This window comes from Leptopilina boulardi, unplaced genomic scaffold (assembly GCF_019393585.1).
Source record: "Leptopilina boulardi isolate dan_hultmark-lab unplaced genomic scaffold, ZJU_Lbou_2.1 LbouV2_347, whole genome shotgun sequence".
Taxonomy (NCBI): Eukaryota; Metazoa; Arthropoda; class Insecta; order Hymenoptera; family Figitidae; genus Leptopilina; species Leptopilina boulardi.
Genome location: NW_026137915.1, coordinates 842,184 through 860,932, shown reverse-complemented (window position 1 = coordinate 860,932; position 18,749 = coordinate 842,184). Strand labels below are relative to the sequence as shown.

General features: G+C 25.1%; 2 protein-coding genes across 3 annotated transcripts in view; both read right to left on the bottom strand.

Annotated features, from left to right (window-relative positions):
• Window positions 1-343: 343 nt before the first annotated feature.
• On the bottom strand, window positions 344-9,688 carry LOC127286092 (uncharacterized). The gene is made up of 6 exons (XM_051312387.1): window positions 9,545-9,688; window positions 8,961-9,165; window positions 8,550-8,741; window positions 3,396-3,763; window positions 735-1,037; window positions 344-676 (listed from the first exon to the last, which is right to left on the bottom strand). The coding sequence occupies exons 1-6, from the start codon at window positions 9,686-9,688 to the stop codon at window positions 344-346; spliced, it is 1,545 nt and encodes a 514-aa protein (XP_051168344.1).
• Window positions 9,689-11,639: 1,951 nt separating this feature from the next.
• The window catches only part of LOC127286100 (uncharacterized), a 51,108-nt gene continuing 43,998 nt past the window's right edge, over window positions 11,640-18,749 (bottom strand). For both annotated transcript variants that reach the window (XM_051312401.1, XM_051312403.1), the window contains exons 2-7: window positions 14,387-14,493; window positions 14,069-14,248; window positions 13,433-13,622; window positions 13,089-13,287; window positions 12,806-13,006; window positions 11,640-11,869 (exon numbers count right to left, since the gene is read on the bottom strand). In XM_051312401.1, the coding sequence (XP_051168358.1) occupies window positions 11,748-11,869; window positions 12,806-13,006; window positions 13,089-13,287; window positions 13,433-13,622; window positions 14,069-14,248; window positions 14,387-14,460 (966 nt within the window). In that variant the 5' untranslated portion in view covers window positions 14,461-14,493 and the 3' untranslated portion in view covers window positions 11,640-11,747. The remainder of the gene's footprint in view (window positions 11,870-12,805; window positions 13,007-13,088; window positions 13,288-13,432; window positions 13,623-14,068; window positions 14,249-14,386; window positions 14,494-18,749) is intronic.

Below are 18,749 nucleotides of genomic sequence, written 5' to 3'. Positions count from 1 at the left end.
TTTCTTGACATTTAGTCATGCAAAGATGACTAACCTGCGTTAACACTTTTTGAATAACAACTATTCTATCTTCGGTTCTTGTAATGTTTATCATAATCATCAATTTCCATTCCTCTGAATATAAATACACTTTTCCTATTTCTTCTTTATATATATTGCCTTTTAATTCCGTTATATTATAATCAGTTTACAAATGATAGATTTTCTTAAAAGAGTTAATTAAAAGTTTTTAGTATTTTTTTAATATGTTCAATGGGCGAAGCGATGATGAAACGATGTTTTAGACTTCAAGACCAGCATAGTGCCGACAAATCTTCTTTTGTTTATTCTTCTTCGTTTAGTTTTAAAAAGATTTTTTTAACCAATCATTAACTTTATTTTTCTGTGCGGCCTCTCGTCTGCTTAGTTCTTCGCGCCTCTCCTGTTCGCGTCGCCTCCTCTCCTCGCGCCGCAACTCCTCCTCGCGGCGATGCACCTCATCGCGCTTTTTTGAGTCTTCATAATTCTTCTTTACTTCCTCCCTTTCCTTTCTGTACCTTTCTTTGCGTAGCAAGTCCTCTTTCAGAGCCTCTCTTCTTCTCTCTTCATATTCTTTTTCCATTTTCTCCTTTTTCTCTCTGTATGTTCTTTGCTCCTCGATTTCTCTATTTCTCCTTTCTCGATCAGCATTTCTCTCCTGCTCATTTCCATTATGTTCGGTATTTCTGTACGGCTGAATTGTCCCTGAAACTTACTTCAATGTTGCTTTTGAATGTTGGTCTGGATCGTAGTACTGGAAAATCTCGAATTCTGTTTCGTATACTTGGATAACTCTCTAGATACCTCTCTGTAGACCTGGATATCTGTATCGGTGCTTGGCTAACACTCTCGATAACACTTCGTAGATATGGATATCTGGATCGCTGCTTGGTTAACACTCTGGATAACACTTCGTAGAACTGGATAACTCTCTGGATACGTCTTTGTAGATCTGGATAACTCTCTGGATATCTCTTTTGTTGATTCTCTCGTTCACTTTGAATTATCACTTTGTTTATCTGGAACTAGTTCTTGGTTCTGGATATATAAAACTTGGATGAACTTCAAAATAATTTTAAATATTTCACCGCTGCCACCAATTATGTTGTCGCCGTAAGAAACAACTAATAATATTATTTTTGTGAGTTGGTTACTCAACTGAGAACAAACTCTACTTTATTTATTTAACAAGCAAAGTACAAAAACTTGGAAATAATCAATCCTTCCAAAGCTTCACTGAGTCTTTTTGGAAGACAATATACTAACCGTGCTATCAGTTTGAGTAGCGACTAATTAATCTGACCACACCTGCTTATGCATTAGTTTTAAAGGACTGTGCAATAGTCCCCACTCTTTACAATACACACTCATACTTCATACTGTCGACACCTCCTCCCTTTAAACTATCGATGATTTTCAAATTAACATTTATTTAAAAATTCGATGCAGGTTTCCTTCTAGGAGGTTTCGAATGTAATTCAAAATTTAATCCTGGTAGATTTTTCTCAGTAGCTACAAACTGCGTTGGACCTGTGTTGTTAAAACTACGATTTGTATAACAGTTCCCAATACAATATCTAATTAAATTTAAAATACACTGTATAATTCCCGTTTTGAACATTATATAGAAGATTATAATTACAATACTTGCATATCCTATGTACTCTAAATACGTCAAAGACTTTTCTGTCCAACTCTTAAATCTTTCATGTGTCTTTAATTTATCTAGCATCGCTTCGATATCTTCCATACTAATTTTCGCTTCTTTTATTCTATCTAAATTAAGAAATCTTGGTAATTTTGGTAATTTATCATTAATTAATTTTAAATCGTCTTTCTCAAAATCTAATTCTATTGTGATTTTATCCTCAAAGTATCTACTTATATTTTTCATCGGTTTATTAAGATCTAGCTTTATTTCATTCGTATATAGCTTACATCTATTCCCTGTTATTAGATAAGTACCCAATTTTTTACCATTATTATTATTATTTTCGCATACTATATCTATAACTGTTTCTTTTACAAATATACATATATAACCTGTTTCTGTTTTCATAAATGTTTCATCGCTGAGTAGTAATGGAGATTTTAGACAATTTCTGTTAGACATTTTTATTAAATCCGCGTCACAATTTTCTGTTTGATATATTAAATAATTCGGTTGATTTCTCTTACAAATTTTATAGTCTTCTATATTACTACATTTTTCTAAATCTGTCTTGTCAATCGGTACGTATTCAGTTTTCGTTTGCAAAATATATTCGTGGTTTGCTAAAAACACCATAGCTTGACCATTAATTATTCGTTCTCGAATTGGTAAACTTCTTACTATTGTCATTTCTTTTTCATCTAAAATCGGAATTTTAATTATGTATACTAAGTGATGATTTTTTATAATTGTAGTAATTTCACTAATGTCTATAATATGTTGATAGTTTCTTTCATCGCTTTCGATGTGATATTTAGTCCTAAATTCCTTTTCAAATCCATCAATTGTTTCATGCAACATTCTAGGCGTTAAAATTTTGGGGGTTTATAATTCTATGCTTCCCTAAATTAATTGAACTTATTGCTAAATCTATGTCGTCGTTCATTTCTTCTATTAACGTTTCAGCTATTAATAATTTTTGTTGAATAAACAAACTCTTTTTGTTATTATTTATTTCTGCTTTCATTTGGTTTAGTATATCATAGTCTGCTACAAGTTTATTTTCTAAGAACTTATAATCTTGAGATGATGAATCTAAGATCATTTTTATTACTTTAGTATTGTTTTTAATTGCTTCATTTAAGACCTTCTTATCATTATATAATTGATCGAATTCTTTATTAATTATATTTAAATCTGAATCGCTTAATGTGCCAAATAATATTTTTGATGCGTCTCCTATTACATTTGAAAGTCCTCTTTTAACTCTTTGTTTACCCATTATGTTATATAATAGTGATTCCTTTTTTCTTAAACGACTAAATCTAGAAGAGATAGTTTTAATTTCGTAATTTTCTTGACATTTAGTCATGCAAAGATGACTAACCTGCGTTAACACTTTTTGAATAACAACTATTCTATCTTCGGTTCTTGTAATGTTTATCATAATCATCAATTTCCATTCCTCTGAATATAAATACACTTTTCCTATTTCTTCTTTATATATATTGCCTTTTAATTCCGTTATATTATAATCAGTTTACAAATGATAGATTTTCTTAAAAGAGTTAATTAAAAGTTTTTAGTATTTTTTTAATATGTTCAATGGGCGAAGCGATGATGAAACGATGTTTTAGACTTCAAGACCAGCATAGTGCCGACAAATCTTCTTTTGTTTATTCTTCTTCGTTTAGTTTTAAAAAGATTTTTTTAACCAATCATTAACTTTATTTTTCTGTGCGGCCTCTCGTCTGCTTAGTTCTTCGCGCCTCTCCTGATCGCGTCGCCTCCTCTCCTCGCGACGCAACTCCTCCTCGCGGCGATGCACCTCATCGCGCCGCCTCTCCTCCTCGCGCTTTTTTGAGTCTTCATAATTCTTCTTTACTTCCTCCCTTTCCTTTCTGTACCTTTCATCGCGTAGCAAGTCCTCTTTCAGAGCCTCTCTTCTTCTCTCTTCATATTCTTTTTCCATTTTCTCCTTTTTCTCTCTGTATGTTCTTTGCTCCTCTATTTCTCTATTTCTCCTTTCTCGATCAGCATTTCTCTCCTGCTCATTTCCATTATGTTCGGTATTTCTGTACGGCTGAATTGTCCCTGAAACTTACTTCAATGTTGCTTTTGAATGTTGGTCTGGATCGTAGTACTGGAAAATCTCGAATTCTGTTTCGTATACTTGGATAACTCTCTAGATACCTCTCTGTAGACCTGGATATCTGTATCGGTGCTTGGCTAACACTCTCGATAACACTTCGTAGATATGGATATCTGGATCGCTGCTTGGTTAACACTCTGGATAACACTTCGTAGAACTGGATAACTCTCTGGATACGTCTTTGTAGATCTGGATAACTCTCTGGATATCTCTTTTGTTGATTCTCTCGTTCACTTTGAATTATCACTTTGTTTATCTGGAACTAGTTCTTGGTTCTGGATATATAAAACTTGGATGAACTTCCAAATAATTTTAAATATTTCACCGCTGCCACCAATTATGTTGTCGCCGTAAGAAACAACTAATAATATTATTTTTGTGAGTTGGTTACTCAACTGAGATCAAACTCTACTTTATTTATTTAACAAGCAAAGTACAAAAACTTGGAAATAATCAATCCTTCCAAAGCTTCACTGAGTCTTTTTGGAAGACAATTTACTAACCGTGCTATCAGTTTGAGTAGCGACTAATTAATCTGACCACACCTGCTTATGCATTAGTTTTAAAGGACTGTGCAATAGTCCCCACTCTTTACAATACACACTCATACTTCATACTGTCGACACACTCAAAGAAAATATTTTTTTTTCATTTTTAATTAACAATTTCATTTTTGAATACCAAAGGATAAATATGCAATACCAAACGTCTGTGTCAGTCAGGGATTGTACGAAAAAAAGAAATTATGAAAAACGATAATTTATTTTGCAGCACTAAAAGAAAATATTTTTTTTTTCTATTTTTAATTAATTAACAATTTCAATTTTTAATACCAAACGATAAAAATACAATACCAAACGTCTGTGTCAGTCAGGGATTGTAGGAAAAAAGAAATTTTGAAAAACGATAATTTATTTTGTAGCACTCAAAAAAAATTTTTTTTTTCATTTTTAAGGGGGAAAACGCACCGAGAAACGCGAAAAAAAGCCATTTTTTTTAATTTTTTTTAAGGCAACCTTTTAATTCAATCAAAGCAATCTTTTTTTTACATGATAAAATACATTTTGAAGAATATATCATGAAATTTTTTATGAAAAAAATTAAAAATTCTCTGAGATATCCTCATGCTTGTCAAGTACTGCAAAAAACTATCGCTTTGCGGTACGCAGCCCTGCTTCATCTGTAATCATCCAAATCAAAAAAACCAAAAAGATTATTAATCTGGAGAGCATTATCTAGTCTTTTACGTACGGGATTTTGAAAATATCGATTTTTGACAAAATGGCGGACATTTTTATAAAAAAATCGATTTTTAAGGAAAAAAACGACCTTATTTCGTCGATTAAAAAAAAAATAAGCCACTAAAAAAAAAATCCGTACGTTAAAGACTAGATAATTATGTGTAGAATAAGCACAAAAAAAATCTTTGCAATCGGTTAATTAGTTTTCGAGAAATCTTGCGTACCGACTTCGAAAACATGATTTCGAGAAAAACGCGTTTGAAAGTTGAGTAATGAATAAATCACAAAATTCTTCAACTTACATAGAATCATCCATTCCAGGTCCATAAAATTCGTTACCGAAATGAAATATAGATGTCAGCGCCTTTTAGTAAACACAATAAAAGTGGTTTATTGGTGTTACAATAGGGGCCGACGGCGTATTACTACCTGAATTTCGTTCGGCCGCTCGGCGCTGTCTAGACTGCTGTACGACGCATTCCGCGCGCTTTTACTAGATCGGCTCTAACTTTGTTATTTATTCGAATTTTCGCATGCGGCTTTCACCACACATTCTTAAGATGTTAAGCTTGAAGAATAGTAAAAAAAAAATCGAAAATTTTGAAATTTCTCGGTGCGTTTGCCCCCTTAATTAATTAACAATTTCATTTTTGAATACCAAACGATGCAAATGCAAAACCAAACGTCTGTGTGAGTCAGGGATTGTAGGAAAAAAAGAAATTTTGAAAAACGATAATTTATTTTGTAGCACTCAAAGAATATTATTTTTTTATTTTTCATTTTTAATTAATTAACAATTTCATTTCTGAATACCAAACGATAAACATGCAATACCCAACGTCTATGTCAGTCAGGGATTGGAGGGAAAAAAGAAATGTTGAAAAACGATAATTTATTTTGCAGCACTCAAAAAAAAATTTTTTTGTCATTTTTAATTAACAATTTTGATATTTAATACCAAACGATGAAAATGGAATACTAAACTTCTGTGTCAGTCAGGGATTGTAGGAAAAAAGGAAATTTTGAAAAACGTTAATTTATTTTGCAGCACTAAAAGAAAATATTTTTTTTTTTCATTTTTAATTGACAAGTTCAATTTCTAATACCAAACGATGCAAATGCAATACCAAACGTCTGTGACAGTCAGGGATTGTAGGAAAAAAGGAAATTTTGAAAAACGGTAATTTATTTTGCAGTACTCAAAGAAAATATTTTTTTTTTCATTTTTAATTAATTAACAATTTCATTTTTGAATTATAAACCATGAAATTGCAATACCAATCGTCTGTGTCAGTCAGGGATTGCAGGAAAAAAAGGAATTTTGAAAAACGATAATTTATTTTGCAGTACTCAAAGAAAATATTTTTTTTTTCATTTTTAATTAATTAACAATTTCATTTTTGAATACCAAACGATGAAAATGCAATACCAAACGTCTGTGTCAGTCAGGGATTGTAGGGAAAGAAGAAATTTTAAAAAACGATAATTGCCTTTGGAGCACTCTATGAAAGTATCTTTTTATTTTTTTGAGAACTTAATGTGACGAAGTATACAAAAAAATTTTCTGTTATTAACAAAATTGAATTTATTTAATTTTTATCTATATACATCTATTTAATTTAACCAAATCGTTCTGCATTTAAATTTTGCCGGTAATTCAAAATGGCTGACCGTCATGCGCATGTGTAATATTGAATAGCATGACAGTCCCGTTCATCATTGTACGTTTATTTTTATATTTTATTTTAGTTTTTTTTTACTACCAAACATCAGAAAGTAGATACCAATCACTACCAAACAACTACCAAACATAATTTTGTTTGAATTTGTATCTTTTACGTTGCGTTACATTAATATTTTGTTGTAAAAAACTTTAATAAAAAATAATGAACATTAAGAGATTTATTTCAGAATATAGATAGTTTATATATATTTTAGAAAAAATTTAATGTTTGTGTTAATAATTTATTTTCTTGACTAAAATGGTCATGAAAGTCGAAAATGATCAAACTTTCGCAAATTTCAAGATTTAAATTCCAAGTTCCAGAAAAATGTAATTTTAGTACCCCAAAAAAGCTATTTTTTGAAAGCTAACATTTACTCCTTGCAAAATATACTAGAAACTTTAATTTTAAAATGCATTACTAGGGTAATAATATTATTTCTCAAAAGAAGCTATAGATCAAGGTTTGAAAATGAAACAAAAAAACTTATTTTCGCTGCCAAAAAAAAGCGCCAAGTGGATTTTTTTAATTTAACGGTTATTTTCATTCTGATACCACCTAGAAACATAATCCACCGGAAAATTTGAGTTACCAAAAAATTTTATTTAAATTCACTCCAGAGCACCGTGTCACACCTCTGGCAGCCAGTGAGGGCCAATCAGAGAGTCAGTAGATTTAAATTTGAATTTCTGTCTCTCTTACTCTTGTACGTGGTATATATATACCAATCGATTCGTTTTCATGCAAGGAATACAATTATTTCATATATAAGTAGTAGTAGTATTTGGTTTAACGTTGGCACTATGAAGGTATTGCACCATGCATATCCGGCCATAACCTGGTAGTTGAGAATGAGGCTTTAAATCTGTGAACAGAACAGAAAATAGGGCGCACGCGCCCGAGCATCCGCGAGACACGACCGGAAGGCTGGTGCCACTCCGGTCGAATCTCTCGGAAACACACTGATAGACTTAGGTATGGAGAGCGCGAAAATTTGAAAATAATATAAAAATGAAAAGTGAAATTAGAATTGAATATTACAGAGTTTTAAAAATCTAAAAACATGAGAAACGATTCTAGCGGAAGGGTTGGTGAGAAATATTTCATATATAACTAGCTAAATTAAACGCGCGCAAGCGCGCGAAATTAGGGGTGTAATTGTCTATTATAAAGAAATTAAAATTAATATTATCAATAATATTTTAAATTTATTTTAATATTACTACATTGTTAATAATTTTTTTTTTAATTTAATTTAATTTTTTTTTCCGAATTATCTTCTTTTTGTTCATTTATATTTATTTTTTTAATTCTTTCGATTCCTTTGCGTAAATACTCATTATCCACATTGTTTTTCAATTTTTTAATGTCGCTGACATTGTTGATTAAAATATAAGGAGGATCTGTAGAAAAACAACTTTATTTTTAATCAAAATTTTACATATTTAAATATATAAATTAAATTTTTTTTTATAAATCCATAACTTTTCAAACTCTTTTTAAAAAATTAATAAAAATTTATATTTAAATTTAATATAATTACCGTAAAATGGGGTAAAGTCGGCGTTTGCGGGTAAAGTCGGCCGGCGCTTTAAACACTTAAATATTGTATTTCATTTATTAATTTACATTAATTCTAACTACATTTTTAATAAAACTCGGATTTCTTCTGGAAAAAAGTAATAGTTAAACTTTAAAATGATTTAAAGCGCCGGCCGACTTTACCCTCAAACGCCGACTTTACCTCATTTTACGGTACTTACTTCCGAAATTAATTACTCCGCAAACTTCAATTTCATTTCCTTTTTGAATTTTATTTATTTCTTGTGGTGTGTAATTTTTCACTCTTATTTCAATTCTTTTTTTATTTTCGACTATTGTCGAACAGGCTTGTTTCTTGGATTCGGTGTTTAAATTTGCTTCCAAGAAGTTATTTCTTAAGAAACCTTTAATTTCTGAAATAAAAATTTTTTAATTAATAAATTAATATTAAATATATTATTTTTATATATAGATATTTTATATTTATAAATTAGTTATTTTTTATTATTATTTGGTTTTATTTATTTATTTTATTAATTTATTTATATTTAAATATACATATGTATGTATTATAATAATATTAATATATTAATTATTATTATCGATAATTATAATATTGTTAAAATATTTACTTATCATTGTACCAGCTGTCGCCGTCCCCAATGTTTCTAAATTATACAATTTATCAATTTCATCTTCAACTTTATTTGACTTTCTAACTCCCAAAATAGTAATTTTGGTGTTTGACTGAATTGCTAATTCGTAGGGCATATTCCCTTTTAGGATGGTTGAAGAATAAGTTAATTTTCTTGATGAGGCTGCATCAATATGGAGAATCTAGAAAAAATAATTAATTAATTTTTATTATTTTCATTATTATTATATTATATAAATTATTTATTTTTTTATTTATTCTTGTTTATTATTACAAAGTAGAAAATTAGAAAATTATTTATAATAATAATTATTGTGGTTGTCCCAGTTTCCGTCCAGCTAAGACCTAGTTTCCATCCACTTTTATTTTAATAATAACACTTTTAAAAAAATTATTTGGTTTAATTTATTTATGTTAACTTATAAAAAAATCCCATGCCAACAATAATAAAATACTGTTAAAAAGAATTTAAATTATTTTAGATGAAATTTATAAAAATGGACGGTAACTTGGACGTGGACAGTAATTTGGTCATCCACGGTATTTTAAGTAAAAACTTACCAAATTTGGACGAATGTATTCTTTTAGGCGATTGGTTTGTTCGTTCCATATTTTCAACATGATTTTTGATGATTCTCCATTACTTAAAATAGCTGTCTGTAGAAAGTAGTTTTTATCTTTTCCTACTACTTCTACAGCAGTCATTTGCTCCATAAAAACAATCAGTTCACTAGAAAAAATTAAAATTTTTAATAAATATATATTTAACAAAATTACATAAAAAAATATAAATTAATATTTAAAAATTTTTCAATTTAAATTAACATTAAAAATTTAATTATTTAATAAAGTTTATACTTACATGGTAGAGTCACATAACGAAATTTTTTTTAATTGTTCGTCACTAGAATATTTTAATTTTCCTGATTTACAGCTTTCAATTAATTGCTCCATATTTTTTTCACTTTTTTCACAAAATGAAATTAGAGAAACTAATTGTGTCCTAATTTTTTTCACTTTGTTTAAAATAATTGAACATCATTGCTATACATATAACGCGTTGTATATTCACTTTGTTCTTTTGTTTAATTTATTCTATTGATTTCTTAATTTTTAAATTTAAATTTCAAAAATTTTGTCTATTTAAAAAAAATAATCAATTAAATAACAAAATTAATAAATTTGTATATATTTTGATTAAATCATTAACATTATATAATATTCATTTCGTCATTTTCAGTAATATTTTTTTGACTAAAAAAAATGAAAAAAAATTAATTTTGACTTTTTTAAGGTGGCGGACCTGATTTTTTTTATTTTTATTTTTTTAAACGAAATCTCAGGTTTTTTCTTTCAGCACATATAAGTGAAAAAGTGGGACTATAATAATTAACCTATGAAAATTAGAGTTTAAAAAACCTGATTTTTTGCACCTATTTTACAAAAAAAAATAAAAACAACTGTTTGGTTTCTTTTAAATTATAATTTTCAATCATTTTTAAAAAATTATTTTTATAATATAAAAATTCAAAGTAAAAATTTATATAAAATATAAATATAAAAATAAATAAATTATAATTCATCTACTCATATTAATTAATTTCCTACATTATTTAAATGAAAATATTGTTGGATTGGATTCTTTAAACCATTTTATACCAAACTGTTCCAAATTGCGAACGTCTTTGTTTGTTACTTGGCAACTTAATAATTATTAGATATTTCATTTTAAAAAAATTAGTTAAAAAAATTATCACAGAAATAAAATTGATTATTATTTAATTTTGATAAAACTAATTTTAATAAAAAATGAGTGTGCATAAAATGTTTGAGGATGTGTAAGTAAAGTGTAACATTATCTTAAAAAATAGTTTTTAAATTGAAAATTGTTTATTTTTATATTATTTTTTAATTAAAAATATTTTTATTGGTTAGTTTTAGAATAAAGTAAAAAATTAATTCAAATTATAAAAGTCTATAAATAATTATTATTTAATTAATTTAAATATTTTATTTTTTTTATTGATGAAACAATTTTTTTGTGAATTTTTTAAAAATATTGACAGCGAAGTTTTTATAAATTGTGGCAATAATATTGAAATGTATTATTTAACAGTGATATAATAGGTTCTGTAGAAGAAATTGAAAGTTCATTTGATATAAAAGACTACAAATTGATGCGCTTCATTATGAAGACACATGATAATAAACGTGTTCAAGTTTCTGTCTGGAATAATATCATTCAACGAGTAGAACCTTTCTTAAAAATGAAAAATGTATGCATTTAATTTTTTTAATCATTATAATTACTAATAAATAAATAGATTTTTTATATTAAATAAAATAATAAAATATAATTTCTATTTTAAAAAGGTTATTCTAATTGAAGGTGCTAAGGCTGTAGAGAAAAATATAATACAAAGGGAGCAGATTTCCAATTAATGATTAATGAAAATACCAAGATAAAAGCTGCTACCGGGTATTATCGGTATTATTACAAATACGTACTTAAAAAATTAAATTAAATCAGTTAAAATTTCAACAATACTTTTTGTTTGCATATGTAGTATATTATTATAATATTAGTTTTGTTAATTATTGTATTTTATATTTTTATTACTTAAATTATAATATTGAAAAAATAAATTACAATTAATTAAATTAGCAATTTTATAATTTATATTTATATATTAAATAAAATAATAATTACATTATATCATTTTTAAATATAAATTATAATTATTTGAAACGAAATTTTTTTAAATTAAATATTTTTCTTTACGACTTCAAATATATTTAATAATTTATGGAACGGCATTTTATCTTTGTCCATAATTTGGATCCAATCTTCCCTTTCTGCCATCAAATAGATGATGTTTTCTTCTTCTAAACATAAATAATTTATAATTTACAATATATAATATTTTAACATTATATTTTCGCATAAAAAATATAAATAAAAATTTTTTTAAAAATTATTCTTACACCGCGGATCGATTTTAAAGCCCAAAAAAGCCGTTCTAGTCGATTAACATTAAAATAGAAGTCGACATAGTCGATGTTTTTATTTTTAATAAATTTAATAATGTATTATTTGTTAAAATTAGTTATTAATTCTTTATTTAGTATAATTACTTTCAAAATATTCTTAAAATTTTATTTATAAGAATAATATTTTAATAATTGAACAAAAACGTTTTCAAGATTTAAATTCCGTAGAAAATTTAAAAAATATTTTAATCCGTCTGATTTAAAAATAAAAATGCACTATTTGTAAATTTTTTCAATTAAAATTTTTTTTTTAAATATGTTTTTTTAATTAAAAAATGTTTTAAGTAATTTTCAAATAATAAGTGTATTAAAATATTATGACAATTATTTTTGGAAAAAAGTTAAGAAATAATTTAATTTTGAATAGTTGCAATTAATATTTTCAAAAATAATTTAATTTTTCAAAATTTCAAAATGGAAATTTTTGAAAATTTCAATTTTTTAAAATTGTTCATAATTTAATAAAATAATTATATTATAGAGCACTTTTAATTTAGAAATATTTAAAAAACTTGATCAAAATAAATGATTATTTCAGTTACAAATTTTTAAAAAATATTCTAGAAATAATTGAATTGATACTTTTTAATTGAAATTTTTGTAAATCATAATTGCTTAAAATTATTTACAAAATTTTTTAAAAATAATTAAATTTAAAAAACTTGTTCTTATTAAATAATGTTTAAGGGAATTAAATTTTTAAAAAACAATTAAAATCAAAATTAAAATTGACTAAAAAAACAAAATTAAGTAAATTAAAAGTGTCCTTACTTGTAAATTTGATATGTCCTTGGATCTCTACATGGTCACCTTTACTTAAAAATTCATAATTTTCATCATCAGGAAAATTTTGAATCCGCACCTCAATCTTCTTTTTTCCATTAGTAATGGACCCACATCCATACGAAATTACATTTTTCCCAATTTTATATTTTAAAAATCGAAATGCGGATTTAACGAAACCTTGTAATTCTAAAAATAAGATAATATATATTATTATAAATAATATAAATATATTTACTTTTAAAATAATAGTAACAAAAATTATAATTACTAATCAATCCTTGTTCCGTTTTCAAGTCTTCAAATTCGATTAATTTTAAATTATTTTGAAAATTAATGTTTTTAACATTTTCCATTTTTAATAAATTTAGTTTGGTGTGTGGTTTTATCAATAATTGATAATTAAGGGTACTATTGTTCCATCGGTTATTTTTGAATTTGCTGGCTACAGCTCCTTCGATATGAATAACCTAATAATAGTAATAAAAATAAAAGAATCAATAATATAAATAAATAATTTCTTTTTTGTTTAAAATGATTTCTTTTTAATTAAATATTTTTTAAAATAACTATTATGATAAAAATGAATTTTTTAAAAAAATTATACACATATACCATATTTACTCGAAGATCAGGTTCAATTCGATCAATTTCGTCACCCCACACTGAGACAATGCATCGAGTTCCTTCGCTATTATTTAGCATAAATGACATTACGCGGTACAAAATTTCTTCATCATTTTTTTTATTTTGAGATTTTACTGTTTTTGAAGCCTGAATACTGTCAACAAACGCTATGACCTCGCTATATAATGATAAATAAATCTATTAAATATGTTAAAAAAGTTGAATTAATTACTTAACTAATTAGTTAATTGTAAAACTGTAATATATATGAGCGATTTCACGTGAGATTTCCGTCGACCCTTTAAATTCGACCAAATATATTTTTTCTTGTTCTGTAGTGAAAAAAAGATACGTATTTTTTTTTCTGAAAAATTTTTGAATTATGAATTTTCAAAATTTCAGTTTGAAAATAGGTCTACATTGGAAAAACTAAAATTTTTAAAATTCATAACTCGAAAATTTAAAAAAAAAAAAAAAAAAAATACGTGTCTTTTTTTCAATACAGAACAAAAAAAAATAATGGACGAATTTAAAGGGTCGACGGAAATCTCACGTGAAATCGGCCATATATATATATATTTATATATATAAAATTAAAAAAAAATTTAATTAAATTTTTCTTACACATTAAAATCGTTTATTTCGATGGCATGAAATTCCTCATTACTTGTATATGAAATTTCGTTTCCATTTCCATTCATTACTTCCGTTTGCATTGGTTCTAAAATTTGTGGTTGTTTCGGAATTTGTGTTGATTCTGGATCTTCGAAGCTCCTTTCTGCTTCTTCGAGAAAATTGTTATCACTAAAAATTTTGTTAAATTATTATTTTAAATTGGGAACTTCGTATATTTTTAATACAAAATTTTTTAATACTTAAAAAAATGAAAAATTACATTACATAATAATAATTGTTATAAAAGATTATTTAATAATAATTTACCTTTCAAGTATTTTTGTAACATATTCTTCGAATTTATCGTTAGAAGTTTCGGAATTTTTTCCAGCGTCACTCATTGTGAAAATCAAGGTGATAATTAACTGCAATTCCTGATCAAACAAATAGTATTACTTAGCAACATAAAAAAACAAATGAATGTTGAATATTAAGGCTACTTGCGTTTGAAAAAAAAATTTTCGATTTTTTTAAAAATTTTTTTAAACTTTATAATGCAAAAATACGTGTGTAAAATATTATGAAGAAATTTTACTAAATAATAATTTATTACGTTCGATTATACACTGAAAAAAATTTATTTGATTCAAATACTCGATTACTTGACTATTATCAAATAAATAATATTCATTTGTATCAAATAATTATTATTCGAACCAATTAAATTGTATTTGTTTCAAATATAGAAATTATTGGTTCAAATACAATTTATTTAATTCAAATAAAAATTATTTGGTTCAAATAAATATTTATTTGATAATAGTCAAGTAATCGAGTATTTGAATCAAATAATTTTTTTTTTTCAATGTAGATTTCAATTTATTTAATAGTCTATTTTATACATAATTCAAAATTATTTAAATAATCTTTTTTCGAACTCGATTAGTTATTTTTTGGAAATTATTATGTAGTCTAAATTTTTGATTTAATGATATAAATAATAATAATCCGAGATTTATATATTTTTTATTTAAACAATTTTAAATATTAACGAACATTTTAATTAATTTTTAATTAATTTTAATTTAATTTTAATTTTTTTTTAGTTTTAGTTTAATTTAATTAAACTAAAATTTTTTAGTTTCTGATGAAAACGATGGATTTCTATAGCATAAAATCAAAATTATGTCTATCTTGGGACCCTCTCCCCTAGGTATTATTTGTAATTAGTTTATTAACAAACATCTTGAATTGTTTGTTTACTTTGATTTCCATACACTGCAAAAATTCATTTGATATAATTAATTCAAATTATTTAAAAAATATTAACTTAGTTCAAATATTTTTTATTTGGTCGTAAAAAATATGTGTTTGTTTCAAATAACTTGTTTTATTTGAATCATAATTATTTAAATCAAAGAAATTTTAACTGAATGAAATAAATAATTAATTGGTTCTATTAAATGATTTTATCTGATACAAATAATAAAATATTTCAATTTCAATTTCAATTTCATTTATTAACGGGACATGCCCTTTCGTACAAAAGTACTCCTAAATTCTAATAGTTACGTAAGTAACAATACAAAAATATAAAATATTAACTAAATCTAGGTAGGCGCTATAATGGTTAAAGTTCAGTATAAGTTTATACAGTAAAGAATAACATAAATCAAATTACATTATTATCAAAGGAGAAGATTAATTTTTGATAAATTGAATCTGCTTTACCATTATATCAATTAATTTCAAAAATAATTGTTATTGTTCAATAATACTGATTTTCTCTAAATCACAATGTCTACATTTAGTTCTGTATGTATTTCCTTAAATCACTTTCATAGATAGAAATAAAATAAGTTTATCTCAAGGAAGGGACACAACCTTGGGCACCAAGTGGGGAAATTACTACAGATTCTCCTTACACGCATCTATTTGGACTGTAAGAGTGGATGTGCGTTTTGTAGGGGGGATTTTAATTATGGTAATTATGGTATATTTAAAACAATTAGTTTTTTACAGGGATGGCAACCGAAATTTTTTCAGTTTCGGTATTGCGGTTTCTGTTTTTTCTTAAAAGATTATGGTTTCGCTATTTCGGTTTGGGTTTTTAATGTCAAAAATTTCGGTGTTTCGGTTTCGGTTTTTCGATTGTTTCCCTCTAGTAATAATATGAATGAAAATATTTATGGATTTGAATTATTTAGAACAAAATAAATGTATTATAATTACTCATTATTTATTTAATGTAGAATTTTCAAAACAGAAATAATTATTTTTTGAAATTTTATATTAAGGGGAGGGACCGCTGAAATTTCAACCTTTCAAAATTGAGGCTGTTTCAGGTTGTCAATTTTTTTTCTAGTTAATATATTGAGTATTTAAAACTGTAATATACTGTAGGAAATTGATAAACAATTAACTTACTAATTTTTAAAATAAAACTCGAAATTTTCAATAACTAAAAATTTAAACTTCTGTCACAATTTTTATTATTTTTTATTGCTGATTTTTTTATACAGTTTTTTCAAGATTCTGAACAATCAATCGTATGGATTTTGAAAAAATTCAATTTTTGAAAACTAAAAAATGCAAAATTTGTTAAAAATAACTTTTTTTCATTTTTCATAGTGAAATATGATTTCAGGTTCTAAAAAAATTTGTAAAAAAAATTGTTATCTCTAAACCAAACAATTATGTTTGGTTTCAATTTGATCAATTATTCCTTAAAAATTCAACTTCTTTTACAATTTTTATTATTTTTTATTGGTAATTTTTTGTAGGCTTTTTTCATGATTCTGAACAATCAATTGTATGAATTTTTAAAAATTTTAATATTTTCAAAAAATAAAATTTTCAAAATAGTAAAAAAAATATTTTTTTAATTTTGATAATTCACAATAATTTTAGGTCCAAAATAATGCCAGAAAAAAAATTGACACTCTTTATCAACATTAATTTCGATGAAAATCATTTTCCATGGACTTTCAGAAATTTAAGATTTCAATTTTTTTCAAAAAAATAATTGACACTCTTTATCAACATTAATTTCGATGAAAATCATTTTCCATGGACTTTCAGAAATTTAAGATTTCAATTTTTTAGAAATTCTTTTTTGTGAAGAGAAGTAAGATATCAAAACATTTTTGATTAAATTTTCTTCGATTTGTTCTACCCGAATATTAAAAACCGAAAAAAACGAAAAAATAAAATTTAGGTTTCGAAATAACGGTTTTTAAAGTTTTATAATAAGGGTTTCGATTTTCTGTTTTCGGTTTCTTAAAAATTTCTGTTTTTTCGGTTATCGGTTATGGTTTTCGGTTTCGGTTGTCATCTCTGGATTTTTATTTTACTACTACTTTTTACTACTACTTTTTACTAAAATACTTTATTTTTTAATACAAATAAAACTCATTTAACACAATCAATTTATTCTAATAATTCAAGTAAATAAAAATTTTTGACACAAATAATATATTGCTTAATATTAATACATTAATTTATGAAATTAAATAAATTAAAAAATTTTCAATTAAATAAATATTTAATTGAATCAAAAACAGTGAGTTATTTAAAACTATTAATTTATTTATTTTTCTCAAATAAATATACCTATATATTTTTTAAATAAAAATTACTTGCCACAGTGAATTTATTTTATCGATTCAAATAAACTAAATTATTCCCTAAGTAGCACGTTTTATTGCCTTAATGTCAAGGTAATATTACATTTAAAATTCGTAAGATCAGCTGTAATATTACAGTAATCTTACAGTAATTTTAAAATATCCACCTTACACTGAAAAAAAATTTATTTGATTCAAATACTTCAAATTATTTGAAAAATATTTAATTGGTTCAAATACTTTTTATTTGGATAAAAAAAATACGTATTTGATTCAGATAACTTGAATTATTTGAATAGCATTTATTTAAACCAAATAAATCGTATTTGGTTCAATTAAATAATTAATTGAATTGAATAAATGAATTTATTTAATACAAATAATAAGTTACTTGAAACTATTCATTCATTTATTTCACTCAAATATTTCGTTTATTTGATACTAATAAAAAGTATTTGACACAATAAATTTATGTAATTGATTCAAATAAACTGAATTATTTAATACAAATAATTCGTTATTTAATGCTAATATACTATTTTATCAAGACAAATAAAAAAATATTTCAATCAATTAAATATTTATGTGAAACTATAATATGATTTACTTGAAACAATTAATTTATTTATTTCACTCAAATATTTCATTTTATTTAAACAAAAAAAAGTATTTGATACAATAACTTTATTTAACTGATTCAAGTCAACTAAATTATTTAATACTAATACACTATTTAATGAAGACAAATTAAAAATAATTAACTATAATAATTTCCGTATTCATTCATTCATTCCGTCTGTCCACACTTGAAGTTAGTCGTATTTTGTTCCTTTTGTTTTTCTAAAATTTTGACAATTCTTGATTTCGTAATATTTTATGGTTAACACGACGGATATTTTTATTCATCGTCATTAATTAAGTCATATACTAAGTGACAGTTTAAAGTAAAAAAAAATATTGTTCATTGTGTGCAGCACCAGTATATTTCCTACTTGGTATTTATAGAAAAAAAAGTTTCAATTATAATATAATTTTTATTATTATTTATAAATTTATTATATTAT

Coding starts and splice junctions, on each gene's coding strand:
- LOC127286092 (XM_051312387.1), bottom strand. CDS start 9,688: ATGACTGCTGTAGAAGTAGTAGGAAAAGATAAAAACTACTTTCTACAG. Junction 9,166..9,544: donor AATACATTCGTCCAAATTTG/GTAAGTTTTTAC, acceptor TATTTTTTCTAG/ATTCTCCATATTGATGCAGC. Junction 8,742..8,960: donor GACAGCTGGTACAATGATAA/GTAAATATTTTA, acceptor TTTTTATTTCAG/AAATTAAAGGTTTCTTAAGA.